Below are 19,366 nucleotides of genomic sequence, written 5' to 3' on the forward strand. Positions count from 1 at the left end.
ACACACTCTCCACATATTTACGTGATTTAGTGCCACCACCTACAATATCCTGACCTTGATATTCATCTGTGCGCTCACAAAAAAAAACATATTTGCATTCATATTCGAATTTCTCCACTCAGCAATTAAATTTTTTCGCACATTGTACTATGTACTATTGTACAAATGGATTTCAAGAAAGGAAACGTGGCAGAAATAAATAACTTTGCCGTAAAAAATAGCCGCTTTTCATGTTTCCTTTACTAGAAATGTTTTCTTTACTAGCGACTTGAAACTGTTCGCATTGTTTCGTGTGTTCAACTGTGCTTTATTTCTGTTATTTATATTGGCACTTTTCCAAAAAGAAAAAGTCATCGTAAAGAAAAACGATTTTCGAAAGTTGAACAAGCAAAAATAGTGAACAGTAAAAACGAGTAATATGCAGTTAAATCTCATTTCGYTATTGCTGTAAATAAGTAGCTACAAATGTGTAAAAATGTTGCTACAATAGCGTTCTACATATGTGTTTGTGCTTTTGCAAAGTATTGTTCTTGTTTTATATGTATATACATAAGTATTTAAGATTTGTTGTTGTAGTCGCGCCCCCACAAATCTCTCAATTAATGCATTTAAGTACAGAAGGTGTGCAGCAAAGAAGGACGAAGAAGATATGCATTCATCTCGGCAGTCYTCTGGCTTGTGGGTGCAGCGAACGCAGCAAATTCACGCTTGATTGCTAATACTTATTGATTTAAGATTTTATGCTTATATCTGTTGATTTAAGATCTTTTTACGTTTAAACATTCATCCATTTAAATGCTTTTATGAAATATTAATTTATTTCGACCTTTGTATTGACTCAAGGAAATTTCCAAGAATTAATGCTACGCTTTCTTTACTTATATAAAATTTCTGTCATTGCAAATATTTTTTGTTATGGCGGCAGCTTTTCTATGCCCTTCATTTTTATTTTTTTGTTTGCTCTACACGCACAAGTGTTGATGGCTTTCGGTCATAACCTCTTCATTTCTGCATTCTTCACAGGTGTAAACAATTTTCTTTCATCACCTTTTGCCCATTGCCCACAATGCGCATACTCACAGATACATGGATGTCAATATACATACACATGTATGTATATGTATGCACATTCATACATTTTATTTCTGTAAAGAAAAAGTTGTAAATTCGGTCAGTTGAAAAATGCATAGCAAAATTGTGATAAATTTTTGTTTTTGTATATGTTTAGGTGCTATGCCTTTTGTATGCCTTTCGTATAGAAATACGCTCATACACACATACAAATTATATAGGTAACTCTGTAGATTAAATGCTTACGAAAGTATCCGCTTTGGGTAAACGAACTTTCTCTTTTCCGCCTTTCTTGCGCTTAGTTTTTTTCTTTCATATAGTAAATAGTTTTGATTTTTATTGCTCTTTACGGGTTTGTTGACTTTTGTTGTAATAGTAAAAAAAGTTTTAATTTTGCATTCAAGCGGGGCGCTGTCCTTGATCTACTGGGAGATGTTTGACAGAATTGGTAGGCTCAATTGATGGCTATGATTACCTATTCTGTCCTAAAAACCATAAGTACAGTCTTACGAGCTACATACATACTTATCCACCTGTCAAAAAAAAAAACGAGAAATTTATTTGTTATAATTGATAAACTGCCCGCATTTGATTTCAAGTTCAAGTTTGCTTCATCGCAATTTTCTGTACGAACAGTCAACGAACTTATCGATTTTGCATTTGAGTGCAATATCTTATAAAGATTAAACAATTGTTGGATTAAAATACTCCTTACACACTGTGTTTAATATCATATTTTACAGATTACACACATACATATGTATACTTCGCTTCCTAAATCATACGCAGAAATGAATAATATTTGCTTCTGTCAAGGATATTGTCCGTGCTCAGCATCCTCTCACATTTTTAACAGTAATGTGCATACATGTAAATGTAAAGGTATTTGGAAAAATAAATTTACAGTGATAATCTGACAATTATTTTTAGTAGTTCCGATTTGTAAACACACTTATATGTATACTTATGTATATCTGGTAAATATATACATATATAATATGCATATATGTACATATGTAAATATATTTTTGTATTTTTTAATACAATTCTCTCTCTCAATTCCTTTCGTAAAAATGCTTATGTACATACAGACACATATACAAACATACATTCAATATATTCAATCTGATTTGCACAACCTTCTCTTATGCTTAATATGCAAATAACATTATTCCATGCAAATTACAGGGTGCATGTTAGAGCAATTAGTAATCGTCTGTTATTTACAATTTTTACAAATTAGATTTAAAATAAATTCAATATATTCGAATTTAAATGAAATATACTAAATAAAAGCATTTTTATTCGAAAAATTTGCGAAAACAAAATTATTATGCAATAATGGAGAGAAGAACAACAATTAAAATCAGAAAAAAGCAAAAGAAAGAACGCAAACTGAAGCGCCAATTTATTTAATGCTAGTTTTTTTCATAATATATGCAACGAATTATTTGCCAGACCTTTTATTTTACATTAATTATTTTGACCGCCAACGTTTTATTGGTATTTTTCCTCAATATTTACTCGCAAATTTTACAGCTGGAAATTTTTAAGGTCGTCTGCAGTAGCCACGAACTTTGCTTATTCTTATAATGCATTGTTTACACTCGTGAATATTTGCATCTGGTTAAAACTTTCCAAAATATCCTTATTTATGCAATTAGTCAATGGAATTAGAAAGTTCTAAGGGATGATTTTATTATTTAGAGAAAAACGTAATATTAGTTAATTGGTTATTTTTACAGCTACTTAGTTTATATTAATTTAATTGCATTCAATAATATTTAATAGATTACAAGTTTATTTCTATTTTATCATTTTCTAACAATCTATGAACCAGCACAATTAAATAACACGCATTAACTTAGTTGAGCATGTAATATTTTTTAGAGTTCAAGTGGCGTCATTATTTCTGAGTCATAGGAAAACGAATTTTTTATACAATATTTTATAGTAGTTATATACATATATGTACATTATTTACACGCATTCTCTGTAGGCTAATTTCGTTTGATGATTTTCAAGTCAAGTGTTTGAAAAATAATATTAATAATTATCCATAYATTTTTAATTTCACAATAAATATAAACTCCCACATAATTTTTTGTTTTTAATCAACCGAATATACATATAGCAATAATTGACAGATATTTTGTTAATTAAACTCCACTAAATGATTCATTTTATCAAAATATATGTAAGTATGTTTATGTTAATGTATGTATATTTGTGCGTTCACATTCCTTCATTTATAATCAAATTAACACACTATTATCATATCACACATTAATTTCCCATTATCACATGAGGATTAAGTAGATCAATAATCAAGCATCAATCATAAATTATGAATTTAACTTTCAAGATATAATTATAAATGACATTAGTCTGATGATCTCTGACAAACCACAAACCTACTTAAACATGTGATTGACATTATCGCTTGACATACAAATACAGGTAATGCCTTTCACATACCAAAGACATACATTTATTATATTATATATAATTTATTATACATATATATTATCACCTACGAATGATATGTGAAATGATATTTAAATATTCGTATATTATATTGTAAAATATAAACATACATACATATATTTTTTGTCTGGGTATTATCAATGTCGGCACATCAATTCTAAAACGACTATTATTATTTCCACCTTTTGTACGCTTGAACCTCAGAAAATGCAAAACACTGCAGTAGTGGTGGAGAGTGTGCTCTAAAGTGCGCTAAAGCGATGCAAATACCTCTATTTACTCGTTCAGGTGTCTGGCGTTTAAAGTGACGCCCGAGCACCGCCTTCCATAGCAATGCAATTTGGCGCATATTCACACCCTAAACCTCCACATATGTATGTAAATAGTTTTAAGTAGCCTAGGTGCATGTCATTGACCGAAATGCATCTCTCCCTCTTTCCTTTTCTTTACAAACGCCGCAGTATGTTTTTATGTAAATGCATATTAGTATAAATTTTCAGTGGCCTCCACTTGGCACCTATTATGTGTAGAAACTTATGTATAGAAAATGCAATAAGCTGCATTAACCCTACCGCAATATAMACTACATATAAATATGTAAAAATTATATGTATATTTATCTATTTATTTAACTAGAATTATAAAATATCATGCCTATTTTTGAAATTGTTGAACTTATCGCAAAAATTATAATGTGCAAGTAAACGTTCAAATATATAACTTCATGCCGCTATTTCCAGCTAATGAGTCAACACATTTTAATAAGTTCAACGTGGAATAAAACTTGTTCGAATAAATTAATATTTAATTGGTCAAAATGAACCGTAAGATGTTTATTGACATCATTTCAAAAATGTTCAGAGACTCTTCGAAAAGGGGGAATTAATTGTATTTTCGGAAMAGTTCGCCTTTGAGTTTTTCTTTTTTTTTTTCCAAAACTATGGGAAAATATTATTTTTTATATACTACTTTTTTTATTATTATTTAGTGTTATATATTGAAATTTTATTAAATTTGACCCTTCGAATCGCATTCCGGCAGCTGCTAAGAGTATGTATCTTCCTATACTCCTCCGATTTATTTATACTCTCACGTTTTATAATTAACTTTTGCCCGATCATAAGACCTCCACCAAATCTACAGTAGTTAAGTACATGTGTACGTTGTAGTATTGTATTGCTGGCAACATTCTCCCATTTATTTCGCCGGTGCCGGCTTCGCAAACTGGTTCTCTTGAGCATATTGGCAGACTATTTTACCATTTCTTCTTCTAAACTGATACTAGATTTATGTGCCAGCTTTTATTTGATCTGCTACTATTACTTCTTTTCGCTATAACTTGATAATTATGTTTGCTTTCCATTGACATTGAATGCAAATCTTTCTGTTTCTCGACACTTCTATTGCTATAGCTACTTCAAAAGCGACGAAACCGAGTGTAAGTCAGTGAGGCAAGCCTTCAATTCGTCTGGAAACCCAAACACAAACAAAAGTATGCTGAATTCAATTTTTCTAAATGATATTTATTTTATTTTAAAAACATTATTCCTACCCACAACTGCTATACTCGTTGGCTTTCGACTGCCATAACGCAATCTTCTCATTTATGGATGCTTACGTGTTGACGCGCATACCATTTCTACGTATGCACATACATATGTATGTATTTGCATGTCTCTAGAGTGCCACCTAGCTTTACTAACAACGGCCGTTACAATAACAACAACTAACAACGGCCCCCAACCAATTCGATTTTAGCGTTTCGCCTTTTCACGGTTGATTTTTTTTCTGCTTGCCGAGCTCACCACTGCTTTTGGCTTGCTTTGCCTACGTAGACATCGTTCGTCCGTCAGTGTTGTTTGCCATTACGTCACTTATTCATTGCTGGCTAATACCGSCGAGCGCAAGCGCTGATTGGTTGAAAAAATCGTACGATAAATTTCTCATAAAAAGACCCAAATAACAACGAAAATAATTAAAAACAGAGAGGGAAAAAAACGCGAATATGCCAGTAGTAGCAAAAGCGCTAAAAACTTGTGTTGAAGTGCACTAATGGCAAGAATAGCGGGAAAGTTGCGGGGCARTACGCCTGCTTGGGTTTGTTGGCTTATTGGGTTTTTTTTTTGCGTGCAGTCGTTGCGGCCACGTCGTGTGTTGAAGGCGGTTGGCAATTATGGGCAAGCAGTTCGGCGTTGGGTGTCTGTTGTCTGACTCAGCGTTTCCACTCGCAAACTGGCTTATAAAACATGCACTGCAGCGAACTAGTTCTGCTACTCATTGTGTGTTTTAGATATTTAAGTGTGTATGTATTATACTATATTTATACACGTAAAGTATGTATGTCACTTGCTATTTTTGCTACTCTTCCGTTTACTTGTTGCGTTTTCCGATGACAGCCAAGTTCTCTCGACCATGCGCCACGCTACGCTTTCATTAACACTCCTAGACGCTTTTGTTTGTGTTTGTTTTTATACTACTTTACTATGTTGTGCTGCTTATAAATGTATGTACATCACACGAATAGCTAGAATGTAGCTAAACGTATGCAAACATTGAATACTTAACTTGAGTAAGTGATTTTTATCGTGATTTCAGGTAAWCTGTATGTACATATGTATATATTTGTGTATGTATTAATTAACTACCGCAAACTTATAGTCTTTATATTCCGTATGGTGGGTGTTTGGGGGAGCGCTACTACGCAAGCAGCGGAATGTGCATCTGCGTTTTTTTTTTCTTTTTTTGTGTTTTTTTTTATTTTTATTTATTAGAATAGTATTTTTTTGTTGTTAGTGGGCACCACTTTACACATATGCTAAATAGCCTATCATATTGTCATTCATGTGATCTATTATCAAGGTTGTGCTGACACATTGATAAGTGACGCTTTTAGCACCCAACTCATTAAATTTGGACGCCGCTCGCACTCTTCGCTGCCRGTGTGAATATAATGAAGTAATAAACATATGAATGAGTTCTATGACAGGTAAAAGCATTTGAAATCAGTTTGCTAGTTGCTAACTCAAAAGTTAACAGTTAAAATTTAACTCAAAACAGTTTTATTGTCTCGCTCCATCTAATGGAATCAGTCTATTGTCAGTTCTGAAAGATCATTTCCGTCGATTTGTGCTGAATTCTTTGTAGAATGAGTGATCTTGGATAAACAGTTTTTTTTTTGTTTTGTTGATAAGTACATATTTTAAATAATGAACAAATATTCATAACCATAAAATTATGTACTATTATACTAAATTATCTCTACATAGTATTTTCTCTTTGATAAGCAAAACACTCATTTGCGTATACGGTGCGGTGTTTCAAAGTTAAAATAATGGATGACTAATTAGAAAAAAAAAAATACTAAATAAATATGTATGAATGCATTGCATATGCATACGTATATCAAGCGGAGTTTATCTGATCAAATTTGACCCGGACAGCCAAAAAATTATAATATTTTTCACATATTTTAATAATCTTTAATATAGCATTCAACTATGTTTGGAAAAAAAAAAAATTAACGAATCGCATGAGGGAAGTTTTTGATGACATCACGACCTTCAGCGAAGGCTTTTTACCACCCAAATATTTGTGTTCGTGATTAAGTGGACTCCCAATATATTTGAATATTTTCAAAATTCCACAATATTTGTATGTACATATTAGAAGCATTTTTGTAGAAATTCTTTGTACTTGAGCTTATTCGATTCTATGAAACTTTTTTTTAATGAAACCGCTGAAGAGTATTAATGCATACCAATGCAAATGCAATTAGTCACGCCAAGCGGCCAGCTTGCAGCAATCCGCACAAAGTTACTGAAATAAAATAAAAGTTTTTGACCGCAAAACTCAAATCATCTAARGGTTAAATGCAACAAAAAGCAAAACTTAGCTGAAAGCAAAGCTTGAGCCATCAGCAAATGAACTTCATTATATTTTATTTTCTCGTCGCACAAATGCATACTTTAAGTAGAAATTTATTTACGGACGCTTAAACTAGTTTTACTTAATTTAGATTAAACAGTTTTGTGTTGCGGAATGATTTGCCAATGATTAACTGACCATTTCAGTAGTAAGTGAAACACCGGACACTCAGAAAACGATGATGACTAAATGCGCATGAGACTGATAATAATTGATTGCCGCGTGCAACCTTGAACGTCAACAGGGGCACTGCAATTTGATGTCGCCACTGAATGGCAATTGTTGTTTTTATAAAGCTTTGTCAAAGCGAAAAATCATTCGGTTACCAGCGCTATTGACTCTCGCCAATACACTGCACACAATGAGTGCTCGAATATACTTAAAACTTTTGCTTGCACAATATTGGAACGTTTTCTTATTAAAGTAAAAATTATACATCTGCAATGGCAATTACTCAATTAAAGCGAGTATTCCTGGAACTATGAGCGTTTTGTTTGTAGAATCTCCAATTTTCACGTTTTAACAAATGCACTATATTCTAAGGCAACCCATTAGCACACTAGTTAATGGAAAATTGTTTAACTTTCTTCAAATAGCGCCACTTCTGYGAATATCACACGATAAAGAAGTTGAAGTGTCAATTAAATTTCCATTAAAGGCTTGCAAGTCAGATACTCGTATCATTACGAACGCGCGAGAAGTACCCAATGTTGTCTTCTACTTATTCATTTATTTCTGCTTCAATCTCACGTACATATGTACRTATAARCAGCGCGGTTRCAATAACGTCAACTGCTGGAATGTGTTAATTAAATATGATCATTGTAATTATCATTACGGTGTGTTCATGTTATGTGCTAAAATTAGAGTCATGGGGCACGGGGCCCAAAGCTTGAATGGCATTCATTCATTTATCGATGAAGCGTAAGCCGCACACAGCATTTTAGCATATCTTAATACAATTGGGAAATGCTGTTTTGAAAAGAGTTGCCAAACGATATGCGAATGTCAAAAATCTATATGAATCCCAAGCGACCTTCATGACCATTCTTTATGAGTTCGTCTTTTTAAAARGCGTTTCGCACCCTATATCGCCTTCAAAACTTATAAAAACAACAAAGAACGTTAACTTCAGCTGCACAGAAGCTATAAACCTCTTTAACAATTATGTATATTTCTTATAATAAAGAAGTGTATAAAAATATCTTTATCTTGGGTCAGTTTTGAATAATAGCTATATATGTATGTATATACTATAGGTGTCTGACCTTCCTTCATAACCTTCCATTAACAAATTATTTTTAAAAATAAATTTTCTAACCTCAATTCTTCTTCTTTTAATAAATATTTCAGGTGTTTTAACAGATATTCAAGCAGATTTTAAAATTGGTGACGATGATGGTGGTCTGCTACAGACCGCTTTTGTGCTCTCATATATGGTTTGTGCGCCACTTTTTGGTTACCTCGGCGATCGTTATTCGCGTCGTTGGATTATGGCAATCGGTGTTCTGTTATGGTCGACAACAACGTTGCTTGGCTCATTTATGGGCGGCTTCGGTGGTTTCATCACATTCCGCGCGTTAGTGGGTATAGGAGAAGCGTCGTACAGTACCATAGCGCCCACCATTATCTCCGATTTGTTCATACACGATTTGCGTTCGAAAATGTTGGCGTTATTCTATTTCGCGATTCCAGTTGGTTCAGGATTTGGGTAAGAATTGTAGTAATATGCATTGTATGCATTATTCATACGAAAAATATCGATTGTGTTTATGTTTATGTCGTTCTTTTTTAATCTGTTTATATAATATTTAATTATAGCCTATGTATGCTTATCAGTTTTATTTGTTATTATTATTATATTATAAATTTGCACAAGTTTGCTAATATTAGTTCTGATAACCTTAGTCTACGCACATTCTAGTATTTATGGCACTGGATCTGGTAATCTCATTGCTGCAGTTCTAGACTTGTTAGCGATCACAATAACATTGAAAAGTTTGATAAGGATTTTATAAATATTTTTATAGTAATATTACTAAGTCCGCCTTATATATGTGTGTATGTATGTGCTTAAGTGTATTTCTTTCTGTTGAGTCATTCACCCCTAGCTAACTTTTCTAGCTAAAGTTTAAAAGCGTCGATCGCGTGATTTCAACGAAATTGTGCAGTGGAAACTGTATTTAGCATATTGATTACGATTCATAACAGAATTCCGAGCAAACGGCCGATCGCGTGCTTTCTCATGCACTCCCATGGCAATAACAAAAAATCAATTGCCTAAAACAAGGCAGGTCAAAGAGGCGGTGGCTTCCTTCAATTAAATTAAATTTTTGGAATTTTTATGACGAACACGCTTAAATGTCATCTGTAAATATTAACGTTTAACGTAATAAATTTAAACAGTGGATATCAATATAAAACAGACAAGCCCTCACCAGCATCAGGTTTCGCCTGCATACCAGAGGGTTGTTTATGGGTTTCTTAAATTACTTTGAATGTTAAAGTGTTTGATGGAGGAGGGCGAATACAGTGATCAAAGTAATAACGCTGTTATTTTTCATAATTTTTATTAAAGAAAGTTTTTAAAATTTGTATAAAAAAAGAGAACTATTTTGTAACATAGATGAGTTTAAAAACGTTCCCCAGCATAATGAGATCAGCTATGTATATACGCGCAATAGTAGCCCAGGTTTTTACATATCATCTGAAACTTAACATTATTTTTCCCACAAGGAGACACTCATTTGTCAAAACCGGTGATACTACTTTAGGGATAGTTTTCATTGGAACTGGGCGATCAAAATCAAGTTCTTGTATGAAAAACTTTTTTGTTTGACAAGATATCTTCACTGACACGGTGTATTGTCTGAGGCAAAGATACAATCTACGAAAATATTGTTCAGATCGGACCACTATAGCATACTCGTATAGCTGACATACAAACTGAACAATCAAAATCAAGTTTTTGTATGGAAAACGTTTTTATTTGAAAAAATTATTGTCCAAAGCCAGGATACATTTTCCGAACGTATCAAATGATCAAAATGAAGTTCTTGTATGAAAACTTTTTTTTATGTGACAAGATATCTTCGCAAATTTTAGCATGGATTATWGTTCAAGGCTAAAATACAATCGTCAAAAATAAAGTCCAGATTGGACTACGTTTAAAATTTTTTCTATATTTTGATTTATAAATAATGAATAATACTTGAAGTTAACTCACATTTCTAGTTTTTTGACCAGCAGTTTTTATATATAATATTAAACACTAGCGTTTCAACAATCACGGCATCATTTCATATGTACGCATGTTCCACTCAAAGAGGTTCCACTGTAGCTTTATCACACCAATTGCTTGCAACTTATTTCCATATTATATAACTTTCTTAAATGCACGCGTTCAAAAGGTTAATTAATAATAGAAATTTTATTAGTGACATTGTCAATTCAAATCTAAATCAATTACTTTATTTTCTTTCACATCAAATACGCACGTAAGTAGAAGTACATATGTAGGGGCTACAGTAAATAAGTGCAACGAATTCGTCGCTTAACATCATTTAATTTCATCATGCCAGTTCCTTAAAGGTCATATCGTAAAATTTATAAGCGCTAAGTGCTTTCCCCCATAGAAAGTCACGAAGGGAACCTCCMCTAAAACAGTTCAAGGCGGGCGCGGCGTTGATTGCGTGACTATGTGCATTTAAGTTGTTTTTGTAATAATTGGTKGTGTACGCAATGTTTATTTAAGCTCGGCATAATTTAAAAAGGCATGAAAACGCTGTTGCCCCTCAATTTGTAGTCAATCGATTAAGTGTACTTTGTTATTGATTGATTTCTTTTCAATCAATTATTCAAAAGTTGACAATTAGCGCTAATTTACTTTTTTCTTTAGATTTATACGGTTCTTCGATAATGCACTTAATGAGCTTCCATTTATTCTAAACCATTTCCTTAATTAAAATAATTACTCAATTATAGTTATTTTTAAAAATAATTTTTGCATTATTTATGAAATATATTAAATAATTTATTAAAATATGCTTACTAATCTGCATTTTATCTCTATTTATGCAGTTACATTGTCGGCTCGGAGACTGCGCGCTTGGCCAATAACTGGCGTTGGGCGCTCCGTGTCACACCCATCTTGGGCATTGTGGCCGTTGTGCTGATTATATTGATCAAAGAGCCCGAGCGTGGTGAGAGCGAAGGCTCACCACATTTGGAACCCACCAGCTACACAGAGGATATTAAGGACTTGGTGAAGAATCATTCTTTTATGCTTTCGACAGCCGGTTTCACTTGCGTTGCCTTCGTAACTGGCGCGCTCGCCTGGTGGGGACCTAAATTCATTTATCTAGGCATCAAAATGCAGCCAGGCAACGAGGAGCTGTCGCTGAATGAGTGAGTATAATATAAATGAAACAAAAGTTATGTAGATATATGTACATACATATATATCTACTAGAAGAAAATTAATTTTTGGCTTCACCAAAAAACTTCGATTTCTATGTATTTACATATACGCTGTGTAAATAATTCAACATGTTTACGCACAAAAATTCAATTTACAAAAATTCTAGCATATTTAAAAACTAAAAAAAACACACACACATAAATCCTATTTATAAAATCAACTAGCGTATCGTACAAGTTTGGCATCATCGCCATGATAGCCGGATTGATTGGTGTGCCAGTGGGCTCGTTTCTGGCGCAACGTCTACGACCACAACACGAAAGCTGTGATCCATACATTTGCGCCTTCGGTCTGCTCATATCAGCGCCAATGGTCTACTTGTCGCTGGTGACACCACAAACCACAACCTCGTTCTGCTTCTTGTTCGTCTTTTTGGCGCAGGTGACGCTGAATCTATGCTGGTCCATAGTGGCGGATATTTTGTTGGTAAGAAAAACAATATGAAAATCTCTGAATGAATGCGGGCGTAATAGATACAATCATCAGCAAATGCGTGAAAATATGCAAAACAAAGGCAATAAGAATGATAACACAACACCACCACTGTCTGCTCCCTCAAACACACACACACTGTGCGCGCAACTATAACAACGAATGAGCAAAGAGCTTGTACGATCGCTAATCGCAAGAATATTTAAGAGTTTTATGAAATATTATTATATATATATATATATTTTTTTTTTTTTTTTTGTTATTGCAATTTTTTATACTTAACACGAGTTTTCTTGTTTAAACGCTTTCAACGTTCTTACTAAATTTTGTTCTTTCTATTTTCTTKGTTTTTTCCTCATACATTTTTGTACTAAAAAAAATTCAACTTTAAAAACCGCACCATAAAAACCCCGTAATGTTTACCTGTTCGTGAAAAAATTGAACAGCGTTTCGTTACGTTTTGGCGTTATTACAATGGTAGCTGGTCTAATTGGCGTGCCACTCGGTCCAATAGTGTCACGTGCGGTTGCCAGTTACAAGAACAACGCCGATCCCTTGGTATGCGCCTATGGATTATTCTTTAGCTCATTTTTCCTTGCTGCCGCGATGCTGTTTGTCACAAAATACGTGGTTCTGTCSTATATTTTAATGTTCATCGGTCAATTATTTTTGAATCTAAATTGGGCACTAGTGGCTGATATTTTACTGGTAAGAGAAATGCAAAAAGTAATTGATCTAAAAAAAGTACACATGTTTTGTTGTGGTGGTTTTTGTTGTAATCTACTACAGTCATACAAATTTACATGCTTACGTAACAAATGTAAACGTTTTATGAATTACATACATACATAAATGCTTTCATATATAAAATATTTTAGTCTATACATAAATATCCATAAGCGTACATTTGTAAATACTCATTGTACTTATATTCATTATCAATTATTGTATAATCTATTATTTATAGTGTACATAAGCTATTTTTGATTATCTTTGTAAGTGAACGACAAAAGAAAGCCCTGACGCAACATGACGACCATGTCCGTCTTTTCGTCTGCCGTAGGATAAAATCCGAGTCAATTCCGGTGCGTAGCCGGCTGTCCTCACCAAATTTGACACGGATGATTATTCAAGAACACTATATAATCTCCTAATAAATTGTTCTGGTCGAACCACTATATAGCATATAGCTGGCATACAATTTGAACTATCAGTATCAAGTCCTTGTATGGAAAACTTTTTTATTTGACGAGATACATATCTTCACGAAATGTGGGATGGTTTGTTCTCCAAGCTAACGGTATAACTTCCGAACAAATTGTTCACATCGRACCACTATAGTGTATAGCTGCCATACAAATTGAACGATCAAAATCAAGTTTTTGTATAAAAAAAACATTTGTATTTGAAGAGATATCTTCACGAARTTTGGCATAGAAAAGCAACGTTATAATCTTCGATTAAATYGTTCAGATCGGACCGCTATAGCATGCAGGTGTCTCATAAACGGACCGAAAAATATAGCAGAGTTGATGAATTTACTTGCCATGAGTTTTGTTATTGTCGCAAGTATTCTTTTGCCGCTCATTTAAAAAAAATTTGTTTCAGAATGCTTCTTATGATAGTATTTATTTCACTTTACGTTTTTTAAAAGAAGATGTAGACAAAAAAAAGCTAAACTATACATAAAAAAAAAATGTTTTTTTGTAGTATTATCTTAATTTTAGAATATTTCACTAATTTTATTTATAAAATTGTAAATATTTGTACAATTTCCCTTAATGCTATTTTCAAACATTTCATTTGTCATTCTTAGTTCCTTCGCTAGACAATCCTTTCTTCATTCTTAAAATTATTTCGTATTTTATATGCCTTGTTCTTAAGAAACTTTTGCCATTCTTCACTACATTTTAATTAAACACATTTATCAGTATTAAATAGTGAAATATACGAATGCGTATTTATTTGCCTTTATTATCGCACAGTCAAGCACTCACGCACCCAGCAAACTTTTCACACCCCTCGGCCACACGACGCGAGAAAGTTTTCAGTCCCTTTCTACTATACATACTAACATATGTATGTGTGTGCAATAATAAAGTTTTGCAATTTATTTATATGCCAAAATGCACCACTTATCTGCTTTGCAACCGCGTGACAACAACAAAATTCGTTTAACAGTAACTCTACACTTATACACACATACACACACGTATTGTAAGTTCGCCGACTCGAATATTTGTAATTTGCTGGCCCTCGAAACAAAATGTTGAAAAAAAAACATAATAAAAGCAATAATGTCGAGAGAAATTACACCCCATGGAGTTGACATATTGCATTTTCACTCATTCCTTTACATATATACATTTATATGGCACATATTTATGAGACTCACTGACTTCCAGCCAGCTTTATACATCACGTGCTCTATTTTGGCGCCAACTCCCCCTATTAAGCTCTTCGAATTTCTTTGAATTTTTTTTCCTTTTTTGTTTGTGGTTGCACACCCTTCCTGGTGGCAGTTGAATGTGTGTGTGTAGGTGGAACCTTTGGTGCATTGGTAATCATCATATTTTACGTATGCACGTGCTGTTGCCTCATATTAAAGGCTCTTCTGCTTTTATTAAAGTACCCTGCTTAGCATATAAATACAAACGCGTTAAATATAGAAGCACATATTTTGTTAGCTCTATAAATCTGATTAGCGCTGAAATATGGAATCCCCACTTTCATTACTCTCTAGGGAAAGCGTTTGTCACTTTAACAGCATATATAAGAAAATTGTCAGCTGAAGAAATATCATAATAATGTAATGCACTCCTACCATAAATCTTGTAGATTTTTAGCTTAGCAGGTATTTTTTAGCTTTTTGAAACAAAAAAAATTTATATATTTAACACATGTTTAGATGAGTAGAAAATACATTTTTTATACCTGAACAAGGTATATTAAGTTTGCCCCCCATGAAGTTTGTAGAACTTAGAAGGAAACGTCGAATGTACCATAAAGTGTACATACGAGTATATCGTATAAATGATCAGCATTACGAGCTGAGTGGATTTAGTCATCTCCATCTGTTTTTCTGTCTTATACCATATATGCAGTCAAAAACCTTGAAGGTTGTATACACCAAATAACATGGCTAAAATTTCTCCCAATTTTCACTTCTTTTTTAATTAAAAAAAAAATCAATGCCGAGCATTTGAAAATGATAAAATCGATGAACTAACTTAAGCTGATTCCTATTTGCAATTAATTCAAAATATTTGTATATATGTATTCAATCACACTGTCTAAAAACTCGCTAGAAACGCGATCTGCTTAGTAAAAAAAATGCCAAAAAAGGTCACTTGTTCAAATATTTCTTTGCATCATCTAAATCACATAGCTCTCAATATTATCTGTCCTTTTTCCTGTCTCCATACTAATTACCATTTGTTATCTCTTCGGCCGTCTAATTTTATCACGATCAGATGTTTTATGTCATCCAATCCAATTCACGCATACGCGCACATACACTCGTTATACAAATACATATCTGCTAAATATATCTATACATATGATCAGCTAGAAATAGGAAGAATATCGCATGTTATCTAAATGTACGAGTGCCAATTGTTATCTAATGAGCTGTTTGGTTGAAAATTATATTGTCAAATACGTTTAGAAGATATTAGACAAACAGACACATAGAATAGAATAGAATACCTGTTAGCTGCATACTTATTGCTAAGCCAACCGCAAAATCTTTTGCTTCTTTTTTTTTTACCATTTTTTTAAGCTTGTTTTAATGACGTTAGCGCCTTTTCTCACCTTCCGCATCTTTTCTTAAATGAAAGTTCTAARGTTTAAATATAATATACACGAACATACATTATACAATATCCACGAACTTGAACGTGCTTACGTATTATTATTAACAATTTTTTATAAGTTTATAAGTTTTGCTTCAATTTCGTCAGCATATTTATTTGACAGTAATTATGACTTTGGCATATTCCCTTATATGCTAGTATGGGGCTTATTTAGCTGCTATACAAGCTAAATGATAAAATTAAAACTTTTTTATTTGAAAGATATCTTCACGTTACTTTGCATTGATAAYTGCCCAAGAAAATGCTACTAAATTCAACTAATTTTTTCTTATTCGATCACTAGCAAATAGCTGACATACAAGCTGAACATTCAAAATCAAGAAATCTGTTTATAGCCTCTTATGGTAGAAGAATGCTGCCATGAAGGATATATAATTTCTTATTCTTCTAAAGACATTGTTACTGCTATAAACATTCTTTTTTGCTGACTTAATAATAGTTAAAATCTGCTGCTATCTTAATATTATATATGTTTTTTTTTTGCTATTAGATAGTTATTTCATAGGTATTAAGTAACTTTAATTACATCTGCGGGCATAGATCACTAAGTAATTACTTGAATTGGTCTAATGGGATTCAACCTTAGTACTTTCCAGCTATTTTAAGCGCACATTAGTTTATTTTTAATATAATTGCTTTAATAGTGCAAATATTATTAAAAATTTTAAGAGTTTTAGTTTCGACGTCAACTATAATATTGCTGTTTTCATCATATATGCATAAATGAATAAGTGTATATGTCAGGTTCTTACACCTAACTATTGAAACAATTAAAGACTCGTGGATCAGAAATTTTTATAATGCCTACATAGTTTGAAAATTAGCAAGCTGGGTCTAGTGGGGATATAGAAAWTGTAGGTAATAAATGCTTCATAAAAACATTAAACTTTTTATTTCCTTACCAAATTTTTGTAATATTATATAATATAATGACTCTTTAACCTTTTAATTGCGATGTATATGATATGTATATGTATAACTTTAAGTAATAATATTGTTATAAATACTATTTTTAATTAATTTATAAAACGTTTACATTTGCACAACAAACCTGTACACACCCAAGCACACTCTTACTCTAAAACGCTTTTGATGCACATTATCACATTAATTTTAATAAAACACAAAATTCGTTTGACCCATAAGCCCGAAGAAAGCAAAAAAAAGCAAAACAACTCGTTARTAATTTCATTGTAAAAAAAAATTTAAAAATTAAATTCTATCGAATTGCGCTATACTGGTATGTGCAGTTCTTTCTCGTCTAATGCCTAAAATTATGCAATGTCAATTGGTAAGGAACGCGCATTGCAGCAACAGCGCACAGTGGTGGCTAAGAATTCGTTTTATTCTCAAAAAATGAGCTCCGTCACGCTCTTAATTTGCTGCTGGTTGAATTATAGCCTTAGCTTTCATAACGTATGTGATTGGAATTTAAACTTTTTAAATAATGCATTATCCTGTACACAAACCAGATGCAAATGCACTTGCTCTGKATTTTTGCTTTCTTTGAGTTTATGGCCCCATCTGTATGTAGCTTTTTGCAATTGTAGTTAAATCCAGTGTTTTCTGTTCGTCCAAAAATCCTACCAAACATAAAAATAATACGTTTTACGTTTTTGTTTTGCTCGCTTAATTCGCGTAAAACCTGCAATTGCGAAGGCTTTACTAATTTTAGATAACACAATTTTGCATAGTAGAAAGTTTTATTTATTTTGATTCGGCACGCACCTTTTCGTTTATGTTGTTTCTACCATGTAGAATATTTTAATATAAGTAGCAATAATTTTTCAGTTTTATTTTAATGTTTTCTTCACCATTGCAGTATGTTGTCGTGCCGACACGCCGTTCCACCGCCGAAGCCTTCCAAATTCTGGTCTCGCATGCATTAGGTGATGCTGGCAGTCCCTACTTCGTTGGCTTGGTATGTATCAATATAGAAATGTGTCTTTATATTAAATATTAAAATTTTAGAAACATGAAGATAAATGAATATTTTCTTACAATTCATTTCAGCTCTCTGAAGGAATCAAGCGACATTTGCGAACCACTACCTCTCAAACTAGTGAGTTTAGTTTGGGTATACCTAGCATGTCACTGACTTTAGAAGACAGTAGTCAAAATATTACCGACAGTTTATTGTCAAGTAATGCCACAACAGAAAGCACGAATCTCTTAGCGCAGGCTGCCAGCGTAGTAAGTGAAAATGTCGCAACATTGATAGGGAATGCCACAAGCTTATTACAGCAAAATGCCACCGATTTCGTCAGTGAATTACGTGAAGAAAAACTACTCGAAATTAACTTGGAGGTGAGCGGTCGTGCTAAGAATTATTGCATGAATTTGTTTTTCAATTTTTCATACATTTCAATTTGTATTTTTAGGACACCGATATTAACAGTTTCAAAGCGCTGCAATATTCACTTTTTTCCACAAGTTTTATTGAAGTTTTGGGTGCTGTTTTCTTCTTTTTAACTGCCATCTACATATTGAAGGATAAGCGTCGAGCAACGCGTTCMACACTTGGTAAGTTTAAATTATTTACATACACCGTAATGTGTGTTATATAACAAAAGTATTTAATTTCTAAGTTAAAATGCGTTTTTAACTATCTCAACGTATTTAAAAAAAAAAAATTTATTTACTTTTGTTTATATATTTTGTTATTTTTTTTTTAGTTTACGAATTAAACGATGTTAGCAATACAGCTAATAAAATTAAACAAATCGATTTCGAAGATTCCGAATGTATCGTCCTTTGTACTGATATTTCGCAAATACAACGTGCTTAAGGAACAAAATTAATAGCAAAAGTTTATTTGCGTCAAAAAATATTCAGATTTGCCATTATTGGGCTTAATCGTGAGTTTGGTTTACCTCTTTTTTTTGTTTTGTTTTTGTTATTTGTCCTTATTGCATTCGCATTTGCAATCACTTGTTGAGCGAAAATCAGTGTTTTATTGCTTTCAGCTATCATGCGTGCTAATTTTGTTAATTTTACCGATTCTTGAAATTATTTATTTTTTATAATTATTTTACTCTATTTTGTTAATAGTAATTTCATTTATTTAAAATGTGTATATTTTTTGTATATTTATTAA

At 32.6% G+C, this 19,366-nt stretch overlaps 1 protein-coding gene across 3 annotated transcripts in view; it reads left to right on the forward strand.

The window, feature by feature from the left end:
• The window catches only part of LOC108971845 (protein spinster), a 28,241-nt gene that overhangs the window by 6,807 nt on the left and 2,068 nt on the right, over positions 1–19,366 (forward strand). Inside the window, exons 2-8 of one of the 3 annotated variants that reach the window (XM_018938159.1) lie at positions 8,836–9,193; positions 11,563–11,889; positions 12,841–13,102; positions 18,092–18,190; positions 18,283–18,576; positions 18,651–18,792; positions 18,945–19,127. In XM_018938159.1, the coding sequence (XP_018793704.1) occupies positions 8,836–9,193; positions 11,563–11,889; positions 12,841–13,102; positions 18,092–18,190; positions 18,283–18,576; positions 18,651–18,792; positions 18,945–19,057 (1,595 nt within the window). In that variant the 3' untranslated portion in view covers positions 19,058–19,127. Of the gene's footprint in view, positions 1–8,835; positions 9,194–11,562; positions 11,890–12,126; positions 12,389–12,840; positions 13,103–18,091; positions 18,191–18,282; positions 18,577–18,650; positions 18,793–18,944; positions 19,128–19,366 lie in introns of all 3 variants that reach the window. The other 2 variants (XM_018938158.1, XM_018938160.1) reach the window with 2 other exon arrangements.

This window comes from Bactrocera latifrons, unplaced genomic scaffold (genome assembly GCF_001853355.1).
Source record: "Bactrocera latifrons isolate USDA-ARS-PBARC rearing strain unplaced genomic scaffold, ASM185335v1 scaffold_36, whole genome shotgun sequence".
Taxonomy (NCBI): Eukaryota; Metazoa; Arthropoda; class Insecta; order Diptera; family Tephritidae; genus Bactrocera; species Bactrocera latifrons.